This window comes from Petaurus breviceps, unplaced genomic scaffold, assembly GCF_028583685.1.
Source record: "Petaurus breviceps papuanus isolate PSGF00001 unplaced genomic scaffold, PetGlider_PUasm1.0 90352, whole genome shotgun sequence".
Lineage (NCBI taxonomy): Eukaryota > Metazoa > Chordata > Mammalia > Diprotodontia > Petauridae > Petaurus > Petaurus breviceps.
The window spans coordinates 1,729,208-1,752,825 of NW_027187228.1; the positions used below are offsets into that span (position 1 = coordinate 1,729,208).

The 23,618-nt window shown below is 39.9% G+C and overlaps 1 protein-coding gene across 1 annotated transcript; it reads left to right on the forward strand.

Moving 5' to 3' along the window:
* The first annotated feature begins 640 nt into the window (after positions 1 to 640).
* On the forward strand, positions 641 to 23,467 carry LOC138177226 (trem-like transcript 4 protein). The gene is made up of 6 exons (XM_069108304.1): positions 641 to 859; positions 1,099 to 1,446; positions 2,640 to 2,706; positions 7,439 to 7,557; positions 18,315 to 18,370; positions 23,005 to 23,467. Exons 1-6 carry the CDS (start codon positions 808 to 810, stop codon positions 23,179 to 23,181), a joined length of 819 nt encoding a protein of 272 aa, XP_068964405.1. The 5' UTR covers positions 641 to 807; the 3' UTR covers positions 23,182 to 23,467.
* The last annotated feature ends 151 nt before the right edge of the window (positions 23,468 to 23,618 follow it).

Consider the following 23,618-nt stretch of genomic DNA (forward strand, 5'->3'; position numbering starts at 1 on the left):
CTCATCAGAACCATTGTAACATAATTTTAAAATGCACACAGGACATAAGGGTGTACAGACAAGCAGGATAGTGTGGAAATAATGTGCAGAATTTATCAAATACCTTTTTGCAAAGCAAGCAACATGAAATAAAATTCATGATTTTATACAGAATCACATTTGCTATGAATGTAGAAAAGCTTTTTTGGTATTTAAGTTCAAAATAATTTTTAATAAAAGAAATAGAGTGTATGATGTACTAAAATTAATAGAAAATGTCACAGAGATAAGCTCAGAGCTTAGGAGAAAGGGGAATAAGGAGATCAGTGGCCAAGATATGTTTTTTGACCCCTTTCTCAACTCCCCAGTAGCTGCAATTAAGCTGAAGTTATATATTTAACAGGAAACTACTTTAATCTCAGGTGTCTGAGTCCTACTTGAGCCCCAAACCGAGCTCTAGCACAAGATTCCTGTCCTCTCCCTACTCCCCCAGGGTCTCTGGGAGTCATCTGGTATCAGAGACACCAGAGTATGAGAAGAAAAAATTTTCTAAGGGCCCAGGCCATTGCAGAGGAGGAACTCTTGCCCAGCTCAGGCTTACAGATTTCACAATTGTAGGTTCCTCAGTAGTTCTGCCCCTCTTCCTCTTCCCTTAGAGCTCTTCCCTTCTGCTGCCTCCACTTCCCCCATAAGGTCTGTCTTTCTGTATTCCCTTAGTTCTTCTTCCTTCTCAGAAACTCAGAAGTAGCAAGGGAAGATTCAGTGTCCTATCCCTCCCACTACTTCCCCAGGTTGTCCTTAGTCCCTAAGTACCTGAAGAGGTCCAGGATGGCCAGACAAGCCCCACTGCTGCTATTCCTGCTGTCATTGGGAATCACAGGTAAGGAAGAAGAAGAAGAAAAGGGAGTGAGTGAGATCAGGGGACTGTGTAGACAGGTCAGGGGGCAAAGAGGGAGGCTCTCTGGGCAGCCTGGGCTGCTTCTTTGGAGCATGGTCTGGGGGAAGGAGGTTCTCCGAGCAGCCTAGGTTCCCTCTTACCCTCTTATCCTTCAGTCAGGCCAGGGAAAGGGTCTTGAGCTGTAATACAAACTCCTGCTGACCTGAAGCTGTGCTCTGCAGGCTCCCAGGAAATAAAAGGTCTGGATGAGGAGCATATGAGAGAGGAGGGACAGACGTTGAACGTGAACTGCTCGTATCTGCTCAGGAAGAATGAGAAGCCTTGGAAAGCCTGGTGTAAAGTACAAGAAAATAGAGAGGATTGTAACAAATTAGCAGTCATAAAAGAACACTGTTTTTTTACTAAAGAAGGTAAATTCTCCCTTTATTTCCTTGATGAGCCTAAGTCTGGCCACATCATCATTAAAATGTCAGGACTCAGGAAAAAGGACTCAGGACATTACTGGTGCATGACCATCAAGAAAGACACTGTCACTGTCCTCAAGAGAATCCACCTGGTAGTGTTTCCAGGTAAGACCATTTCAACTCAATTCAAATGAATTCAGAAAAATTTTGTTAATCACTTTCTAAAAGCAAGGTCCTTGGATGGGAGGATCAAGCCTTGGCGTTCCCAGGTAGGAAAGCTTTCTAGTCCTTTATTCTGCTCTCCTTTAGCCTACTTGTCTCAGCTTTCCCCTGCTCTCTACACTCTGAAACTAGAAAGAATTAGGCTACTTGTCCTGGAGGTGAGTCGCCTCCTGATTTTTCTGAAAAATAAAATCTCCTGGGGGTCTCACTGGGATTTAGGGACACACACACAGACACACACACACACATGTTGCATTCATGCAATAGCAAACATAGCTCTTGCATTTGTTAGCTCAAAGTAAGAAAAATTAATTTTTCAAAAGCAAAAGGGTAAACTTTTTAAGAAGAGAAGACAAATTTCTCCCAAATCTCAGAGAAGCTTTAGGTTCCAAGGAGAATGTACCTGCCCTATTAGAAGGGAGAGTGAGAACAGAGAAAAGGAAATAAAGCTGACTGTGATCAGTTTCTAACCTGAATGGAGTCTATCCATCTGCCCCATGCAGTCTATGTGTGCTTCACCCACATTGTCTTGGCGCCAGAATTTTTATCACTGACAATTTTCCATCTGTTCCACATAACAGCAGGTCCTTCATGGTGTCAGTTTTAATGGCTCTAGGTCCAAAAATGATAAGCTACTGCATCAAGGTTATCTCTTCTGCCAGCCCCAAGATCAGAGCAAAACTCTTCAGACCGAAGAAGAGGAAGCTAGCAAATTTTTGCTCAAAACTCACACACACACACACACACACACACACACACACACACAAACACACTTGCTTCATCCTACCCTCTGAACCCTTTCTCTTTGAAGCAGCGGGGGCACAGTTGAAACTGGAGGAGATTCCACTTGTCTTCATGACATCATCTCCAGCCACCTGCTGAGGACAGGGAGAGCATCCCCAATGATATGTTTAACCAAGCCATCTGGGATGACTGAGCATTATGACAAGAAGAACAAAATAATAAAATACAAGGAATGGTACAGGATACAACAGAATATGAAATGCAATCCTTTGCTATAGTGCATAGTGTTTTCTAAAAGAACCATGTACCAATAGCTCCTGAGAAAGAATGGATGGAAGGCAAGGAGGCGAGTGTCTCTCCCACACGTTTCTCTCACTATCTTCTTTTTGTAGGGCAGAACACCACCAAAGAGATCCAGACTGCTTCAAAGGTCCCTTCCTCCACTCCAGCCACCTGCAGGTACAACTCCTTTCCCGTGACCCATAAGCCCCCTGCCCAGCATTCCTGGGTAGGTGGTACAAGGTACTGTAATAACTACAGTTAGTATTTACATAGCACTTTTAAGGTTTGCAAAGCAAACAACCCTAGGAGCTAGGTGCTATTATTATTCTCATTTTACAGTCGAGTAAACTGAGTCAGACAGAGGCTAAGTGAGTTGTCCAGAGCCACACATCTAGTAAGTATCTACGACTATATTTGAACTCAGGCTTTCCAGGATTCAGGTCCAGTGATCTATCCATTAAGACACCAGAGATGATCTAATCGAACCTTTTCATTTTAAAGATGATGAAAATGAGACCCAGGGAAGAAAAAGTAAGCTACCCAAAGTTCTATTCCCTTCTTCTAGTAGACTAGAACTAAACCCCATGTCTCCTAGTCCAAGGTTTTCTTATCACTCTATATTGTGTAAGCATGTGCTCTGAGGACTTCTTAGAAGCTTGTGTGCCTTTAAAACATTTTACTTTGGGATCTGTCTTGGTGCTTGAAATTCTAACTTTAGGGTCATTGCCTTGGACAACAAAGGAGGATGGGAGAGTCTCCCCAGTGAATTCAGGCTTTGGCTTAAGAGCGGGCTTTAGAAGGATGCTGTGAACATATGCTTGTTCTCTTCAAGGCCAATATTCGTACCCATTATCAATCAACAAGTTTTGATTAAATGCCTAGTATGCCAGTCACTGTCTTAGGTACTAAAAATACAAAAGCCAAAAAGAGAAACAATTCCTACTCTCTAGAAACTTCTGATCAATTGTGGGAGACAATATCTAAATGGTAAATGTATATATATGCATGTAGATATATATATACACATACACACATATAAGCATGTATGCCTATACTTATTTAAATACTTATTTAAGTATACACAGAATAAATATAAAATAAATTCTAGGTAATGAAATAAAAAGTTATCAGGGAGAATGAGTACTAGCAGTTATAGAAGTGATGCTTGAGATACTTTTTAAAGGCCATGGGGGGGGGGCGGTATTGTGAGGTAAAGAGGGAGTGTTTCTTCATCCACGAGAGATTGAATGCCCAAGTGAGGATCAGAAAAATAAATTAAAGTAGGACTGGATGGCACAGTATAGAAAAGAAAGTAATTTCAATCTTTAGATAGAGACCAGGTTGTAAAAGATTTTAAAAATCAAATAAAGTAATTTATATTTTATCCTTTAAACAATAGGGAGTCACTGGAGTTTAATGAGTAGAGGAATGAGAGTCAAATCTGTACTTAAGGAAACTCACTTGGGCAACAATGTGGAAGATGAACGGGAGTGAATGGAGCCATGAGGCAGGGAAATTATTTAAAGGGCCATTGCAATAGTCTAGATAAATGGTAGGAGACAGCTAGGTGGTGCAGTCAATAGAGCACTGGACCTGAAGTCAGAAAGACTTTATCTTCATGAGTTCAAATCCAGCCTCAGACATTTACTAGCTGTGTGACCCTGGGCAAGTCACCTAACCTTGTTTGCCTCAGTTTCCTCATCTGTAAAATGAGTTGGAGAAGGAAATGGCAAATCACTCAGGTATCTTTGCCAAGAAAACCCCAAATGAGGTCAGGAAGAATCTGACTGAACAAAAGGCAAATGTAATAAGGAACTGAAATAAAGTTGTAGCCTTCGGAGAAGAAAGAGGGATAAGATGGAAGGGCTGTTGTAGAGATGGAAATAACAACATTTGGAAAGTGAATGAATATGTGGAGTTGACCAAGTCAAAGATAATGCCAATGTCACAAACCTGAGAGATAAGATTAGTGATGCCCTTGAAAGAAACAGAAATTTGCATATATTGTCTTCCCTGTTAGGATGCAAGATCTGTAAGGACAGGAGCTGGTTTTGATTTTTCTTTGTACCTCCAGCCCTTAGCAGGGAGTGGCACATAGTAAATGCTTAACAAATGCTTTTTGAATAATTGGAATTTGATAAAAGGTTATATTTGTGGAGGTGGGGGAGGGAGATAATGAAGAATGGAGGAATCAAGAAGTCCATCTCTTTTGGACTTCTTGAGTTTAAAATGTTTCTAATATGTCCTACCTGAAATGTTCAATAGACAGTGATTCAAGCCAGGAGCTCAGGTAAGAGATAGACTGAACATATAGATCTGTGAGTTGTTTGCATGAGTTGTGTATGTGTATATGTATATATCTACATACATACACACACACACACACACACACACATATATATATATATATACACACATTTACCATTTAGAGATGATATTTAAATCTGTAGGAGTTGACATGTTAACAAAGAAGGAAAAAAGGTCCAGAAGAGAAGCTTGGAGTATACCCATAGTTAGGGGGCATGGTACAGATAATAAGTCAGCATAGGAATCTGAAGAGAAACAGACAGAAGGCAGGAGGAGAACTGGGAGAGAGTAGTTCCATAAAATCACAGAAAGGAGAGATATTTGGGAGGGAGAGATAGTCAATGGATTCAAACGTAACACAGGTCAAGAAGGATGAGGCCTTTGAAAACACCATCAGATCTGGTGATTAAGAGATCATTGATGACTTTAGATAGACCAGTTTTAGGAAATGACACTTTGGATGAAAAGGTGAAGAAGTAGAGAAAAGAATTGTGGATAGATTTCTCTGGTAATTTGACAGAGAATGAAAGAAGAGGCATAGGATGAAAGATTGAATGGATGATAAATCTTAAAGAAGGATTTTTGAAAATGGAGAAGACTTGGGCAAGTTTGAAGAAGCAGAAAAGTAACTGATAGGAAGAGATTGAAAGTTAGAGAGAGAATGGATGATTAAGGGAACAATCCACTGGGGAAGACAGAAGAGGATGGATTAAGAGCACATGTGGGGCAGGGGGTGGGGGCTGTCCTTAGGAAGGGCAACTCCATTAAAAACTGGAAGAGAAAAGCCTAGAAGATGATGTCAAGGATCTTTGAGAAGAAGAGAAGGTGAGTAAAGGTAGCATTTAAAGAATGGCCTCGGTTTTTTTAATTAAAGGAAGAGGTTAAGGCTCAGCTGAGAATGAAGGGGAGGAGTTAGCGTGGGAGGACTGAGGACAGAAGAGAAGATTTGGAATAACTAATGTAAGGAGCCAAATAGGAAATTATTTAGAGAGAAATGAAAATATTGCCTTGCATCCATGGAGACCCAGTTGAGATTGAATAAGATGAAGTCAGATCAGTTTTTGTGACTTCTTCTAGTTCCTTTCATCAACATGTGAGTAGGAGTGTAAGACGTAAAGGGTGGGAGTAGCCTAGGGTTGGGATAGAGAAAGAACTGAACAAGGAGAAGCAAAGGATTCATGAGTAGAAGCCAGTGTGGGGTCAACCCAGGTCAGCTGGTTTGAGATTCCTGAAAAAGAGAAGTGATGTCAGAGTGGGGTAACATCAGATACTCATTTTTCTATTTTGGTCAGTTTTTATATAAATAGAACACGTGGGTAATGAGGTCCAGGGCATGGCCATTGAAGTGTATGGTTAAAGTGGTTTAGACAGGTAAGTTAGGGGATTTAAGTAGACCGAGGAACAAGGAAGTTAGTGCTTAAGAAACCTTCGACACAACAAATGTTGAAATCTAGTATAAAGGGCAGGAGCAGGGGAAGAGAAGAAGACAAGAAACCAAATATTGAACTTGAGAAAAGAAAGAGAAGGTCTTGGGGACTGGTAGACAACAGCCACCAACATCAATATTGGGTGAAAATTTTTAATCCAGTAAACTTCAAAGGAGGGGAATTTACTGAGTAATAGTGGCAATGGAAAAAAAGAAAGAAAAAAGAATCTGGAAGTGGCTGTGGGTAGCTAGAGTGTATTCTGACTTCCTTCCCAGGGCCAGTGTGCAGGGGGTGGAGGGTGGAAAGAGATGATATGGGAGAAGGTATAGCCAGAGCTAGAGAGGATGGTCATGAGTGCTGTCTAATCTGAGGAAGTTGTATCCAGAATGAAAGTTTATTCAGTATGAAATCAGGATTGCAAAGGCATAGTAGAAGGGGAAATTGGAATTGGAGTGGAAAGGGAAAGGTTGAAGAAAAAGGGAATGAGAAAAGAGGAGATAAGAATCAAAACCATTTGCTCCTAGGCAGGTAGCAATTTATAAAAATAGAAACAGGTAGAGTTTGCAAGGCACAAAGTGGGCAGAGGGTGGCAGGTGAGTAAGAATACTTAGGCTCTGGAGTTCTATGCTGGAGACCTTCTTAAACTGTATCTAAACCTTATGACAGGATAGTTCAGTTCCGGTGAGAGGACACTGAGAAAGGTTTGGAATAAGGGAACCTTGCTTTGAAGTAGGCGCTGAGCACTGAAATAGAGAGCTCTCGGTAGCTAAAGGCAAAGAGAAGGAGGAATTTGAGATCATTGGCACCAGTGAGAAGGAAAATCCCCAAAAGGTGGTAGGAGACTCTTAAAGCCAAAATCTACCCATTCTCACACATCATACAAAGAATAATGTGCTTTTGGGGAGGCTAGGTGGCACAGTGAATAGAACACCAGCCCTGGAGTAAGGAGGACTTGAGTTCAAATCCAGCCTCAGACACTTAACACAAAAACTAGTCGTGTGACCTTGGGCAAGTCACTTAACCCCAATTGCCCTACCCAAAAAAAGAATAATGTGCTTTCCCACAGTTTGGCATTGTCTTCCCCCCTCCTCTTTCTCTCTCTCTCTCTCTCTCTCTCTCTCTCTCTCTCTCTCTCTCTCTCCCCCCCTCACCTGACACACTTCTCTTTCCATAAGTTTCTTAGAAAAGGAGAAATTCGTCATTTTGGGTGTAGTCCTGACCTTCCTGCTCCTATTGGGGGTCCTTATTGTGGGAATTGTATACATCAAGAAGCTCCGCCAGAAAGCCAAGAAAGGTAAGAGAAAGAAAACTCTCACCTCCCTCTCACTTTCTGCCCCTCACTGCCCTCATGCTCCCCCACCCTCACATCTTTCTAGCATTTCAGTCCCAGGGGTAGGGGAAAGATGACCTAGGACGAGCTCTGTAGAGCCTCTGGACCATCCCTCTGCCGATCCCTTTATATTTCTCCCCCTTGTTATGCATCTTATTCAACTTTATGTTATGATTAGAGTTTCCTTATCCCCTTGGTGGACTGTAATGTTCCTGGGGCCCAGGGACTGTGTCTCATTCATCATTGATCTCCCTCAGGGTTTGGTAACACAGGCCTTTTATATACATGTTCATAAACATAGAAGCTAGGTGGCACAGTGGATAGAGTGCCAGGCCTGGAGTGAGGAAGATTCTTCTTCCTTAATTCAAATCTGACCTCAGACACTTATCATCTGCTTGTCTCAGTTTCCTCATCTATAAAATGAGCTGGAGAAGGAAATGGCAAACTATTCCAGCCTCATTGCAAAAAAACAAACCCACAAAACACAAATGGGGTCAAAAAGAATTGGATGTGACTGAAATGACTAAATGATTAAAACAAAAAATAATCATACCTTGAATGAATACAAAGAGCTCTCAAATCCAAAAGGTTTCTTTTATAATTCACTGAGTATGTCACATAAATTTAGACGGATGTATAAAATATGGGATCTGTCTCCTCCCTCTCCCCCCAACTTTCTCCAGGCCACCACCCACAATTCAAATAATTTCAACTCATTTAATTCAATTTAATTGCACAAACATTTGCTAAGTGCCTTCTCTGAATACTGTGATTGTCACTGGAGCTTATGAAGAGATATGATACAGACTCCATTTTTAGGGTACTTATGGTATAATGGGAGGAAAGACACGAACATGAACAACTATCATACAAGCGCTTTACAAATAGGGATTGTTTCTTCCTTTTTGCTTGTATCTTTCAGCATCTGGTATATAGTAGGTCCTTTATAAATATTTCCTGATTATATTTCATTGTATATTGTCTTCTCTATCAAATTGGAAGTTCCTTGAGGCCAGGGACTGTCCTTTGCCTCTTGTTTCTATCCCTGGTGCTTAGTGTAGTGCTAGTATAGTGTAGTGGTGGGCACATAGTAAGTGCTTAATAAATGTTTATAAATTGATTGGTTGATTGTTGATTGATATAAGGGAAAGGGATATGAGGGCAAAAGATTGGTACATTCATAATGAGTTGAGAAAATTAAAAAGAAGGATACTTCCTTTCACCTGGTTTTGGAGAGGACAAAAGTTGGAGAGTGTGGAAACAGAAAGCTTCATGGGGGAGGTGTCACTTGACTTGGGCCTTGAAGAAGGGAGAGACTACAACAGATAGAAACAGGCCTGGGCCTGAGGAGTGCTATTGCAGGCAGAGGGAACAAAATGAGCAAAGGCATGGAGACAGAAGAAGGCAAGATAAGAAAGGAGGGAAAAGTCTTAATTGTCTGAAACACAAAATGTCATCTTTCAAGAAATTATCAAGGAAAACTGCCCTGATATTCTAGAACCAGAAGTTAAAATAGAAATTGAAAGAATCCACCAATCACTTCTTGAAAGAGATCCCAAAATGAAAACTCCCAGGAATATTATAACCAAAGTCCAGAGTTCCCAGGTCAAGGAGAAAATAGTACAAGCAGTCTGTAGCAGCAAGCACCCCAGCATCCCCAGGGTGTCTGCCAACACAGGTTCTTGGATCTGCTTTGATAAAGGAAAGCAACTCAAAATGGGTTAACAAGCTTACTTTAATCAGTCAAATATGTATCGTTCACCTAGTTCAGGGGAAAAATGTCAGCACCCCAAACTTCAGAATATACAGACAGAATTATCAAGACAGAGAAACAGATCAAGTAGACAGTTTCCAAACTGTCCAACCATTATATCCATACCAAATAAACATCTGGGTTTCTCAAAGCCGGGGGGCTCTCAACAATGGCTTCCCAGAGTTTCATCAGATCAAATCACAGAACACTTCTCAAAGTGAGCCCCAAAACAAAGCCTCACATCAGGGTTTATATAGCCTTCTCCTGGCTCAGAGAATGTAACAACTTTCTTGACCCACTGGCCAATCACAGAGTATCCACTGAAAAACAAGCCTCCCACCCCAGGCTCCAGGTGCACTTTAGCCTAGGGGCAGGGAAGATATTAAAAATTTACATTCCCATTACACAGTCATAAAGAAACAATTCAAGTATTGTGGAACCACAAGCAGGATAACACAAGATTTAGCTGTTTCTATATTAAAGGATCAGAGGGCTTGGAATATGATATTCTGGAGGTCAAAGGAGCTAGGATTTAAACCAAGAATCAGTACAGCTGTGGTGGTTTCCAGACTTCTCAAACCATAAACACCAAAGACAAAGCAAAAGGTCAGTGTGGAACTCTGTTGGAACAGGGGGGATGGAAAAGCATGGTACAGCCGCTGTCCATGGGGCAAGAAGCAGCAGTTGATGCAGCACAGCCACATTGCTGCCTCAGGAGCTCCTGGCCTACAGATTGTAGGGGGACCAAGTGACCTTTCAGAGGGTAATTGCTCTTGCTTTGACCTGCTTGGATCTGGATTACTGTATTGGGCAGAGGTCCTGGGTTGTATAGCCATGTGCCAGAGCCTGTGGGGGCTGCAGAAAGGGAGCCCTACTAATTGCTCTGGCAGCTGAGAAAACCCCAGCAATTCGGAACAAAATTCTCTCCATTCTTAAAGCACAGTTCTACTGTAGCAAAGAGTTCGAAAGTCAAGTAATTGACTAGAAACCTGAGCAAGTAGAGGAAACACAATCCTAACTTAGATTCCTTTTTCTGGGACAAAAAAGATCAAAGCATAGAATGGGAGGAAGACAACAAAGTCAGAAGTCCTGCACCAAAAGCTTCCAAGAACAATATGAATTAGTTACAGGCCATGGAGGAGCTCAAGAAGGATTTTGAAAACCAAGTAAGAGAAGTGGAGAAAAAATTGGGAAGAGAAATGAGAATGATGCAAGAAAATCAAGAAAAGTGAGTCAACAGCTTGACTGAAGAAAATAACACCTTAAAAAACAGACCAACTCAAATGGCAAAAGAAGCCCAAAAAGACAATGAGGAGAAGAATGCCTTAAAAAGCTGAATTTGCCAAGTGGAAAAAGAATTTTAAAAACTCACTGAAGAGAATAATTTCTTCAAAATTAGATTGGAGCAAATAGAAGCTAATGACTTTATGAGAAATCAAGATACTATAAAACAGATCCAAACAAATGAAAGAATAATAGGCAATGTGAAATATCTCATTGGAAAAACCAATGACATGAAAAATAGATCTAGGATAGATAATTTAAAAATTATTGGACTGCCTGAAAGCCATGATCAAAAAAAGAGCCCAGACAACATCTTTCAAGAAATTATCAAGCAAAATTGCCCTGATATTCTAGAACCATAGGGAAAAGTACAAATGGAAAGAATTCACTGGGTACTGGGGCAGAGTCAAGATGGCAGAGTAGAAACAGGACTTCCACAGGGCTCCAGCTTCCACCTCCCAAATTCATGTAAAAGTGGACTCTGAACAAACTTTGGAGCTACAGATCCCACAAAATGACACAGAGAAGCTAACCTCCTGCTGAGGACAGACCAGCAGGCCGGCAGGAATTGGCCAGCGCAGGGCTCTGTGAGCTGACCCCAGCCTCATGGGAGCCGGAGGTTTTAGCCCCAGGGTGGGCCTGACCAATCACCAGCTGGAGCGACTTCAGATTACCAGCAGCTGTGGTGGTTTCCAGAATTATCAACACATAGATGCGAAGGACAAAGTGAGAGGTCAGTGCAGTGTGGACTTTGGGATCCAGTAGTTGGGAGTGCATCGTCAGCCTTTGCCCCCAGGGCGAGAAGCAGCTGAGGTTCTGTGGCCCTGCAGCCTAGCCTTCATGGCAGCTTCAGCTCCTGGCCTGCAGAGTGTAGGGGGCCCAAGCGACCAGTCTGTGGGGTAATCGCTCTTACTTTAACCTGCTTGGATCTGGATTGTGATCTAGGGTAGAGGTTCTGGGGTGTACAACCAGCTTGCCAGAGCATGTGGAGGCTTCAGAGAAGGCACCCAACTAACACCATCGGCAGCTGAGAAAACCCCAGTATTCGGGATGAAGCTCCCCTGTCTGGTGGCAGAGTCCTACTGTGGCAAAAAGTCCAAGGGTCAAGTGACTGAGTGGTGACATGAGCAGGCAAAGGAAGCAAAATAAACAGAGCACCCCAACTTTGGATTCCTATTTTGGGGACAAAAAGGATCAAAGCATGGAACAGGAGGAAGACAGTGAAGTCAGAACTCCTGTACCAAAAGCTTCCAAGAAAAATACAAGCTGGTTACAGGCCATAGAGAATCTTAAGAAGCAAATAAGAGAAGTGGAGGAAAAATTGGGAGGAGAAATTAGAATGATGCAAGAAAATTATGAAATGAGCATCAATAGGCTGACTGAAGAAAATCATACCTTAAAAAACAGACTAATTCAAATGGCAAAAAGGCTCAAAAACACAATGAGGAGAAGAATGCCTTAAAAAGTCGAATTTGCCAGATGGAAAAAGAATCTCAAAAGCTCACTGAAGAGAATAATTCCTTCAGAATTAGATTGGAGCAAGTGGAAGCTAGTGACTTTATGAGAAATCAAGATGTTGTTAAACAGATCCAAACAAATGAAAGAATAGAAGGCAATGTGAAATATCTCATGGGAAAAAACCACTGACCTGGAAAATAGATCCAGGAGAGATAATTTAAAAATTATTGGACTATCTGAAAGCCATGATCAAAGAAAAAACCTAGAAATCATCCTCCAAGAAATTCTCAAGGAAAACTGCCTTGATGTTTTAGAACCAGAGGGCAAAAGAGAGGTTGAAAGAATCCACCAATCACCTTCTGAAAAAGATCCCCAAAAGAAAACTCCTAGGAATATTATAGCCAGGTTCTGAAATTCCCAGATTACAAGCATCCAGGAAGAAACAATTTGAATATTGTGGAAACACAACCAGGATAACCCAAGATCTGGCAGCTTCTACACTGAGGGATCAAAGGGCTTGGAATATGACATTCCAGAGGGCAAAGGAGCTGGGATTAAAATCAAGAATTTCCTACCCAGCAAAATTGAGTATCATGTTTCAGGGGAAAATATGGTCATTCAATGAAATAGAGGACTTTCAAGCATTCTCGATGAAAACCCGAGTTGAATAGAAAATTTGACATTCAGATAGAAGAAGCAAGAGAAGCATGAGAAGGTAAACAGGGAAAAGAAATCATAAGGATCTTATCAAAGTTGAACTATTTATGTTCCTACATGGAAAAATGATCATTGTAACTGATGAAACTTTTCTCAGTATGAAAATAGTTGAAGGGAATATATATGTCTATGTAGGAGGGTATATGGGCATATGAATACATATGTGAATGTGTGTATATATGTTTACAGGTATACATAGAGGGCACAGGACCAATTTAATAGGAAGGGATGATACTTAAAAGGTGAAATTAAGAGGTGAGAGAGGAATATAATGTGAGGAGATGGGGAGAGACAGAACAGGGTAAACTATCTCATATGGCAAAGGAAAATAGTTACAATGGAGAGGAAGAACAGGAAGGCAAAAGGGAATGGGTCAACCTTATTCTCATTGAATTTGGCTCAGGGAGAGAATGACATACACACTAAATAGGGTATCTCACCCTACAGGAGAGTATGGGGGAAGGGGATGAGAGGGGGGATAATGGAAGGGAGGGCAGGCTGACAGGGAGGGAAGTTGGAAGCACCTACTTTTGAAAAGGGACAGAATCAGAGTAGGGAATAGAAGAAGTGGGAGGTGGGATAGGAGGGAGGGAAATATTGTCAGTCTTTTACAATATAGCTACTATGGTAATGTTTTGCATAGCTACACATGTAAAACCTATACTGAATTGCTTGTCTTCCAAGCAAGGGTGGGTGACAAGGGAGGAAGGTAATGAATCTGGAATTCAAAGTTTTAAAATCAAATGTTTAAAATTATATATATATATACACATACACACACACACTATTAATCCTATATTTTACATGTAATTGGGAAATAAGATATACAGGAACTGGGGCATAGAGATCCACCATGCCCTACTGTTAAAGTTGAAGGGGGTATGGGACAAGATATGGGAGAGAGCAGATTGGAGGAGGGGATACCCTGTGGGACTGCTATTTTGGGGTGGTGGATAGGGGAAAAAACAGGGAAAAAAATTGTAACTCAAAATCTGGTGGAAATGAATGGTGTAAACCAGAAGTTAATAAAGCATTTGGAAAAAAAAGAAAGAATTCACCAATCACCTCTTGAAAAAGATCCCCAAAATAAAACTTCTAGGAATATTATAGCCAAATTCCAGAATTCCCAGGTCAAGGAGAAAATACTGCAAGCAATCAGGAAGAAACAATTTGAGTATTGTGGAAACACAATAAAGACAACACAAGACACAGCAGCTTCTATAATAAGGGATTGAAGGGCTTGGAATATGATATTCTGGAAGTCAAAGGAGCTAGGATTAAAACCAAGAATCACCTACCCAGCAAAAATGAGTATAATGCGTCAGGGGAAAATTTGTTCATTCAATGAATAGAGGATTTTCAAGCATTCTTGATGAAAAACCAGAGCTGCATAGAAAATTTGACTTTCAAATACAAGAAGCAAAGAAGCATGAGAAGGTAAAGAGGGAAAAGAAATCAGAAGGAACTTATTAAAGTTGAATGATTTACATTCCTCCACGGAAAAACAATAATAGTAACTCATAAGACTTTTCTCAGTATGAGGACAGTTGAAGGGAATATATATGTATATACATGTATACATACATATATATGTATATGAGGGTGTAGGTGCATATAAATATATGTGTAAGTTTGTGCATAAGTATGTACATGTATACATAGACAAAGTTGACATAGACAAGACGAGTTGAATATGAAGGGATTATAAGTGAAAAATAAAATTAAGAGGTGAGAGAAGAATATATTGGGACAAGTAGAAAAGGAGAGATAAATTAGGGTAAATTGTCTCATATAAAAGAGGTAAGAGAAAAATGTACAATGGAGGGAAAGAGCAGGAAGGTAAAAGGGGATGGGACAACCTTACTCTCATTGAATTTAGCTTAAGGAGGGAATAAAATACACACTCAATTGAGTATCTTACCCTACAGGAAAGTAGAGTGGAAGGGGATAAGAGGGGGATGATAGAAGGGAGGGCAGATTGGGAGAGAGGGTAATTAGAAGCAAACACTTTTGAGAAGGGACAGGGTCAAAGTAGAATATAGAATAAGTGGAGGGTGGGATAGGATGGAGGGAAATATAGTTAAACTTTCACAATATACCTACTATAGAAATGATTTGGGTAACTACACATGTATAACCTATATTGAATTGCTTATCTTCCCAGTGGGAGTGGGTGAGGAGGGAAAAAGAGAAAAAATCTGCAACTCAAAGTTTCAAAAACAAATGTGTATATAAAAAACTTTTTTGTTTCTTTTTTACATGCAACTGGGAAATAAGATATACAGGCACCAGGGTATAAAAATCCATCTTGCCTTACTAGAATGTTAGGGGGAGGGGATGGGGGAGGATATAAGAGAGAACAGATTGGGGAAAGGGATATTCAGCAGGCTGGCTATTTGGAGGTGAGGGGTAGGGGAAAGATGGGGAGAAAAATCTGTAACTCAAAATGTTGTGGAAATGAATGTTGAAAACTAAAAGTAAATAAATTGAGGAAAATGTATATTAAGTTTTATTGAAATGGAAATTTATTACTTTATATTGAATCCTCTCTTATGTTCTGTTGTATACATGGAAATTTTTTTCTTTTCTTATTTTTTACTTAAGTTTAAAGTAAATTTAAAAACTTTAAAAAAAATGACAACCAAGAATCACCTACCTAGCAAAACTGAGTATAATATGAGAGGTGGAAAAAAGTGGATATTCAATGAGATAGTGGAATTTCATGCATTCTGGAGAAGAGACCAGAGCTAAATGTTAAATAGAAAATGTAACTGTCAAATAGAAGACTCAGGAGAAACATGAAAAGGTAAACAGGAAAGAGAAATCATAAGGGACTTATTAAAGTTAATCTGTTTACATTCCTACATGGAAAGATGATATTTGTAATTCATAAAGCCTTTCTCACCATTGCGGTAGTTATAAGAAATATGTATATTACATATGTATGTGTATATTTATGTGTGTATGTATATATATATATATATATATGAGAGAGAAGGAGGGCAATATATATATAATATGAGAGAGAGAGAAAGAGAGAGAAAGAGAGAGAGTGAGAGAGAGAGAGAGAGAGAGAGAGAGAGAGAGAGAGAGAGAGAGAGAGGGCATATGTGTGAGTTGAATATGAAAGGATAATACCAAAAAATAAAATTAAGAGGTGAGAGAGGAATGTACTGGGAGAAAGAGAAAGGGAGAGGTAGAATGGGGTAAATTATCTCATACAAAAGAGTCCAGAAAAAATTTTTAGTGTGGAGAGGAAGAAAGGGGAGGTAAGGGGGAGTGAGTGAACCTTACTCTCATCAGAAATGGCTTAAAGTGGGAATAATATACATAGTCAATTGGGTATAGAAATCAATCTTACCCTATAGTAAAGTAGTGGGGAAGGGGACAAGAGAAGAGGGGGTGATAGAAGGGAGGGCAGATTGGGAGAGGGGGTAATCAGAAGAGAAAAAAGAAGCAAAATAAATGAAAAAGAGTATTAGGTAATGAGGTTAAAAAGGTAGATTAGAGTCAGATGGAGAGAGCCTTAAATGCCAGGTCAACATTATGTTGACAATAGGGATCCATGAAAGCTTTCAAGTGGAAGAATGACATAAAGAACTACAGATGTTCTATTAATATTAATACTCCATTACTCTTAATTAGCTAAAGTTAATTTAATTAACAAATTTTAATTCTAATATTATTTATTATGTAATATATTTATAAAATGTGTTTGTATTATATATTTATGTGCTTATTATGTTATATAATAATATAATATTATATAACATATTTAAAATAGATAACCTATTTGTTGTTCAGTCAGGTCCTACTCTTCCTAACCCCATTTGTTGTCTTCTTGGCAAAGATTCTGGAGCAGTTTGCCATTTCCTTCTCCAGATCATTTAACAGATAAGGAAACTGAGGTAAACAGGTGTAATAAGAATGTAAATTTTGAAGATCTTCCCTGCCCCTAGGCTAATGTGCACCTGAAGCCTGGGGTGGGGGAGGCTTGTTTTTCAGTAGATACTTCTTGATTGGCCAGTGAGTCAATAAGGTTGTTACATTCTCTGAGCCAGGAGAAGGCTATATAAGCCCTGATGTGTAGCTTTGTTTTGGGACTCACTTTGAGAAGTGTTCTGTGATTTGATCTGAATTATGGGAAGCCGTTGTTGAGAGTCCCCCGGCTTTGAAAAACCCAGAATGTGGAAACCCAGATGTTGACTGTAATGGTTGGACAGTTTGGAAATCTGTCTACTTGATGTTTCTGTCTTGATAATTATGCCTGTATACTTTGAGGTTCAGGGTGCTGACCTTTTCTCCTGAACAAGGTAAACGATATATGTCTGACTGATTAAAGTAAGCTTGTTAACCCATTTTGAGTTGCTTTCCTTTAACAAAGCAGATCCAAGAACCTGTGGTAGCTGCAAACCCTGAGAATGCGCTTGGGGTGCTTGCTGCTACAACAGGGTGAAGTGACTTGCTCAGGGTCACACAGCTGGTAAGCATCTGAGGCCAGATTTGAACTAAGGAAGATGAGTCTTCCTGACTCCAGGCATAGCACTCTATCCACTGTACCACCTAGCTGCCCTAGATAGCCTATTACTCTATACAATTGGATCCTCCTCACTCCTTTCATTTCAGGAAATGAAACACAGGAAAGTATTGGAGGCAATAATGAAAAGCAAGAGAAATGGTAGAAGGAAGGAAATAAGCATTTATTAACTACCTATGTACCAAACACTGTACTAACCTCTTTAAAAATATCTCATTTAAGGGGTAGCCAGGTGGCACAGTAAGAGCACTGGCCCCAGAGTCGGGATAACCTGGGATCAAATCTGGGCTCAGATACTTAGCACCACACCCAGAAATAACTGGCTGTGTAACCTTGAGCAAGTTACTTAACCCCAATTGCTTAATTAAAAAAAAAGAGTTCCTAGTTCCCTTTAAGGTTTGGCTAGGATCTTTCCTTCTAGGGGCGGTCAGGTGGCTCAGTGAGTAAGAGCACCGGCCCCAGTGTCAGGATGACCTGGGGATTGAATCTGGGCTCAGATACTTAGCACCACACCCAGAAATAACTGACTGTGTAACCTTGAGTAAGTTACTTAACCCCAATTACTAAAAAAAAAAAAAATCTCATTTAATCCTTACAACAACCCTAAGACATAGGTGCTATTATTATCCTCATTTTAGAAGTGAGTAACTTGAGACAGACAAATGTCCAGGATCACAAATCCACTAAGTATCTGAGGCCAAATTTGCACTCAAGTCTTCTTGACTCTAGGTCTGGCACTCTAACCACTACACCATCTACCACAGAAAGCATCAATCAACCAATAAACATTTATTAACCACCTATGATGTGCCAAGTGCTATTTTAAATGTGACCCACTGTCTGTAGTATACAGTCTCAGGATGAGACTAGAGAAAATCAAACCTAGGCAACCAGGGGGAGGGAAGGGGTAGAACATCTCCCCTCAGCTTTTCCATAAGGGGTCAAGCTGCTTAAAGTTGTGTGTTTTGGCAGGTGATGATTTCCATCATATGAGTGATGACTTTGAGAAAAAGAGTCAGAAATCTAGGGTAAGTGAATCTAACCATTTTTTAAACATCTCTACCTATCCAGGGCTTCCTCCCTTTCACCTATGTTATCTCATCTGAACCATCCTAGAGCCCTGTACTGTGGACAGGAAGGAATTTATCCCAATTCTCAGAGAAGACCCCAGGATATTAGAATTTAGAGATAGAAGCAAAAAAGATAGATTTGCTTAGTTCAACTCATTCATTTTAGGAGGGAAGATTTTTTTTAATTTCAATAACATTTTATTTTTTATTCCCAATTACATGTAAAAACAATCTTTAAAATTCTTTTTTTTATTTTGAGTTCTAAGTTCTCTCCCTCCCTAGCTCCTCCCTGAGATGGTAAACAGTTTGATATAGGTTATATAAGTGCAGTCGTGCAAAATATACTTCCATATTAGTCATGTTGTGAAAGAAAACACAGATTAAGAAATAAAAAAACAAAAAAGTAAAGTGAAAGATAGTATACTTTAATCTGTATTCAGACTCCATCAGTTCTTTCTCTGGAGTTGAATAGCATTTTTCATCATAAGTCTTTTGGAATTGTCTTGGATCATTGTATTGCTGAAAATAGCTAAGTCAACCACAGTTGATCATTCTTACAATATTACTGTTACTATGTATAATGCTCTGCTGGTTCTGCTGGCTTCATTTTGCATCAGTTCATGTAAATTTTACAGAAAACCTCTGGAAATAGAAGTGTTAGAGAGAAGGCACAAGGGGTAAAACTGGACATCAGCTTTGAGGCAGGAAAGGCAGTGTTTCCAGATGTATAACCCACAGAAATAACTAGAAAATACTGGAATAAGGGAAGGGAAAAGGTTGTGTCCATACCCCCTTGGTAGGTGGGCACCTAAGGAAAAAGCCCAATTATCCATATAATCAATGCTCTACAGATGGAAGATACTTTGGAGGCCATCTAGTCTAACCCCTTCATGTTACAGTTAAGTGACTTGTCCAAGGTCACAGAGGCAGAGCTGAGATATGAACTCAGGTTTCTGTGACTCCAAATTCAGTTCTCCAAATACTAGTATTCTTTTCTCTGTACTATTCTACTTTTATATATTTTAGATTTGTTTCATTTGTCTCCTAGAGGCAACTAGGTATATGGTAGCTCCAAGAAACTATAGCATGCACAGCAGCCACACCCTGATAAAACCATCTCAACAGATGGGCCACAAATAACCGAGTATATCATTAATGATACTTGCAGCTGTTGTGGATGTGTAAGACCAATAAAACCAGAACACAGGAAGGCTGCTAGCACAGGTTCTTCAATCTGCTTTTGTAAAGGAAAGACTGCTTCAAAAGAGTTAAAAATCTTACTTTAATTAAACAATGTTCCAGTATTCTTACAAGGGTTGGTATTAGAGGTCTTCTCTCTCTATCAGCTGTCTCCTCTTCAAACCTTGATGAGTGATTCACATCATAGCTGGGGGGCCCCTTGATAAAGACTAAAAGTTCTTCCACAAGCGAGCCTGAAGGTAATACCATTCCTCCAGAATATATATACACTTTTGACCAATAGGCTCAGAGCCAGAAGGCATCAAAGCCTACGGGGATCAGTGTAGCTGTGAATTACCAGGGTTCAAAGGAGATTGATCCTTCAAATGTTTACAATTTAGTACAAGCCTGGGAAACTGGACTGCAAGAAAAACAATAACAACAACAAAAATCCCACCTTGCTTGCAGGAAGACTTTCACACCTTATGGTACTGAACCAATTAGGCACTGGGTCACGTGGGTGGAGATGCCTTCTGGCTCTGAGTCTATTAGTCAAAAGTGTATATATATTCTGAGGTGAGATTTTGCTTTTGGGTTCACTCATGGGAAGAATGTTCACCTGAGGTCTTTGTGATTTGGCCAGACAAGACTGAGTAGCTGTTATTAAGGGCTGTCCCCTTCCTCTAGCTTTGTAAACCCAGAAGTTGGTGCTCCCTGGTCTGGTGATTATGTATCTATTACTATATTCAGACAGTTGGAGCCCTGTCTATTGGATTCTTTCTTGAATCTCACTTCTTGAACTTGAACTCACTTCTCTCTACTTATGTATCTTTCTCATTATTTAATTAAAGTAAGATTATTAAGCCCTTTAAAGCTGTCTTTCCTTTAGAAAAGCAGATCAAGAACCTGTGCTATCAGCCCTCCTGTTTGTTGGTGTTATTGGTCTTACACCTTCACAACAGCTGCAAGTATCATTAACCATACACCGTGAAGTCTCGAACCTGTCAGTGAGTTAGGTGGATGTCTGCCCTAAGCTTGTGATAAGAACAATTTGTTCTAATAGCCACGAAGGCAGCTGAAGCATGCACTGTGGAGCACTTAGAGCTTGGTCAGACACAGAAGATGCCAAGTCAATCCTCTGTATCCAGGCCACTGCCAGTCATCTTGACTTTTGACCTGCCCCTGGATTTCAATAACTCAGGAAGAGAGAGTGAGACTGACAACTTTGCCCTTCTCTGCCTCACTTAAATCCAATTCATGAGCAAATCAAGACATCACCCTGTGATGTCACTGCTCCATTTAAAAACGAAGGACAAACAGCAACAGGTGGTGTGGTGTAGAGATCACAGAACTTGTAGTTAGGAAGACCTGAGCTTGAATCCTGTCTCAGGCACTAGCTACTCACTTAATCTGTATAAATCTGTTTCTTCATCTGCAAACAGTATATATCTCACAGGCTGTTGTGACGATCAACCAAAATAAAATATGCAAAGTGCTGTGCAAACCTTGAAGCATTCTATAAATATTTTTTGTTGTGGTGGTGGTTGAGGTGGTGATTGTTGTCACTCAGTCACTTTAGTCATGTCACATTCTTCTTGACCCAATTTGGGATTCTCTTAGCAAAGATACTGGAATGGTTCACCATTTCTTTCTCCAGCTCATTTCACAGATGAGGAAACTGAGGCAAACAGGGTTAAGAGACTTGCCCAGGGTCACACAGCCAGTAAGTGTCTGAGACTGGATTTGAACTCAGGAAGTTGAATTTTCCTGACTTCAGACCCCAGCACTGCATCACCTAACTGTTCCCCATATAAATATTAGTGCTATTATTATTGTTAATTATTATTCACAGCCAGAAAACTAATCACCATAGATTTGTAGGTCAGAAGTCTCTGCAGACATAAACTGGTATTTGGGAAAGAGACATAATTTGTTTTCAGACCCATGCTCAAGGCATTCCCAAATTGATAGAAGTGACCAGAGCTTGGTTTCCACTTGCATAATCTAAGAAAACCCAGGGTTGTTATTTCCATACCACTAAGAGGCATCATTTTTGTGAAGGCTGAGTCCACTGCAAGATTAAGGCAATATTTGTTTGAGTTTTTTATTCCAAGAGCTTTTGGGGAATGTGAGGGTAATCTCCCCAAGGAGAGTGTGAGAGTGCCCATTGGTCCCTCGTTGAAAGGATAAGGAAACACTTCCTGATTAGGTGCTAGGGATTAGGCATCTCTCAAAGATGATTGGCTGACTAAGACTCTGAGGCAGCCCCTCTCCTCTGATCTATAAAAATGAACTGTCAGACCTGATGAAAACTTTTGAGATTGCTTTGTATCTTGCCCTGAACAGAGGACCAGTGGAGCACTGCTTTGCTGTGTAGTAATCTGTCTTCTGAATAGGAGACACAGCAGCTACAAAAATTATAGCCTTGATTTGAGTTAATTCGTCTTATTCTAAATTCATCAGATATTAAGCTGAGGCCTATCACAAGTGAAAATGAATAAGTTGTAGTAACAGAACTTTATAAATATTATCTCATTTGATTCTCACAGCAATCCTTGGAAGTAAATACTGTTGCTATCCCCTTCTTTACAGATGAGGAAACTGAGGCAGATAGAAGTTGTGACTTGCTCATAGTCACACAGCTAGTAAATATTTGAGGCTAGATTTGAACACAGATCTTCCTGACTCTAGTTCCAGGGCTCTGTCCACTGTACCATCTAGCTGCCCTTGGACTCCATAGATTGTGAGATCTACAGATCCAGAGCCGTACCTCACAATAAAATCATGTGCTTATTCAAGATACTAGTCATTTTTCATTATTCTGCTAATTACCAAGTATCATGCACTCTAAGGAAGAAGAACAGTGACCAGGAGTCCAGATACTCCCAGTATCTACCTACAGATGGCTATCTCTGTCTATAGTGTCTAGATAGAAATCTAGAAGCAACTTTGCCACTAACTCCACTTAGCAAGTGAATTCTCTTCTTTTGAGTTCAGTTTCCTCAATTCTTAAGTGAAAATATTACTGTAGGTCAGTAGTTCTCAGCTTTTTTGTGCCATATGGACCCCTTTGGAAATCTTGAGAGGCCAATGGACCCTTTTTCAGAATAATGTTTATTGCCTGCCTTTGTAATTAAGGAAATACTCAATTTTTATTAGAGTTTAGTGAAAATAAAGAAATAATTTTTATCCTATATTATCCCATGAACTGCTGCTTTAAAGTGATCTCTAATGGAATGTCTAGCTCTCACATTCTATATATGAACCAATAACATTCCTGGAGATGCTTTCTAGGCATGTTGTCCTTTATCACAGCAGTATTTCAAAATCTCATACTGCGAGCACCAAAGCCGGCATTGGCAAATTCCCCATCCCCAATTTCTAATTTCTAATTGATATTCTCCTTATACTAGGGTGTCACCATGGAGATGGACCATGAAGAGGGTCCTGGGAACCTCCATTATGCTTCAGTGACCTACATCGGCCCCAGAGAACCAATGTGCACAGACACACAGAAGAGTTATAGCTCAAAAACTCTGCAGACCCTCCTTGAGTCTGTGGAATATGCCAGTATCACAAGGACTAAATAAATACCATCATCCCAAGTCAACTACCCTACATGAGCTAGTGGGCAGGGAGAGTTAGTCATTTGTAGCTGCTTAATAAATACATGTTGATTACTAATATAGAAATATGTTTAGCATGATTTCACATGTATAATTAATATCATATTGCTTGCCTTCTCAATGGGTAGGGGAGGCACCAATGGGAAAGAGAAAATTTAGAACTCAAATTTTTTAAAATGAATGTTAAAAATCAATAATCAATTTATTTTTTTAAAAAATAGTCAGCCCAAATAAAAAAATGATTGATTAATTAATCAGAAATACAGCAGGAATTTTCTTTGTTGTGAGTACTGAAATAGACCCACGGTCTGCTTCTTTGGAAGCAGGGAATTTGTAGGAGATGGAAGAAGATTGTGAAAAATTAACAGTCGGCACGTCTTCATCGTACATCTCTTACATTT

Excerpts from the sequence above, each read along its gene's own strand:
- LOC138177226 (XM_069108304.1), top strand. The coding sequence starts at position 808 with ATGGCCAGACAAGCCCCACTGCTGCTATTCCTGCTGTCATTGGGAATC. Across the intron at positions 1,447-2,639 it reads CCACCTGGTAGTGTTTCCAG|GGCAGAACACCACCAAAGAG; the intron begins GTAAGACCATTT and ends TTCTTTTTGTAG. Across the intron at positions 2,707-7,438 it reads TCCACTCCAGCCACCTGCAG|TTTCTTAGAAAAGGAGAAAT; the intron begins GTACAACTCCTT and ends TCTTTCCATAAG.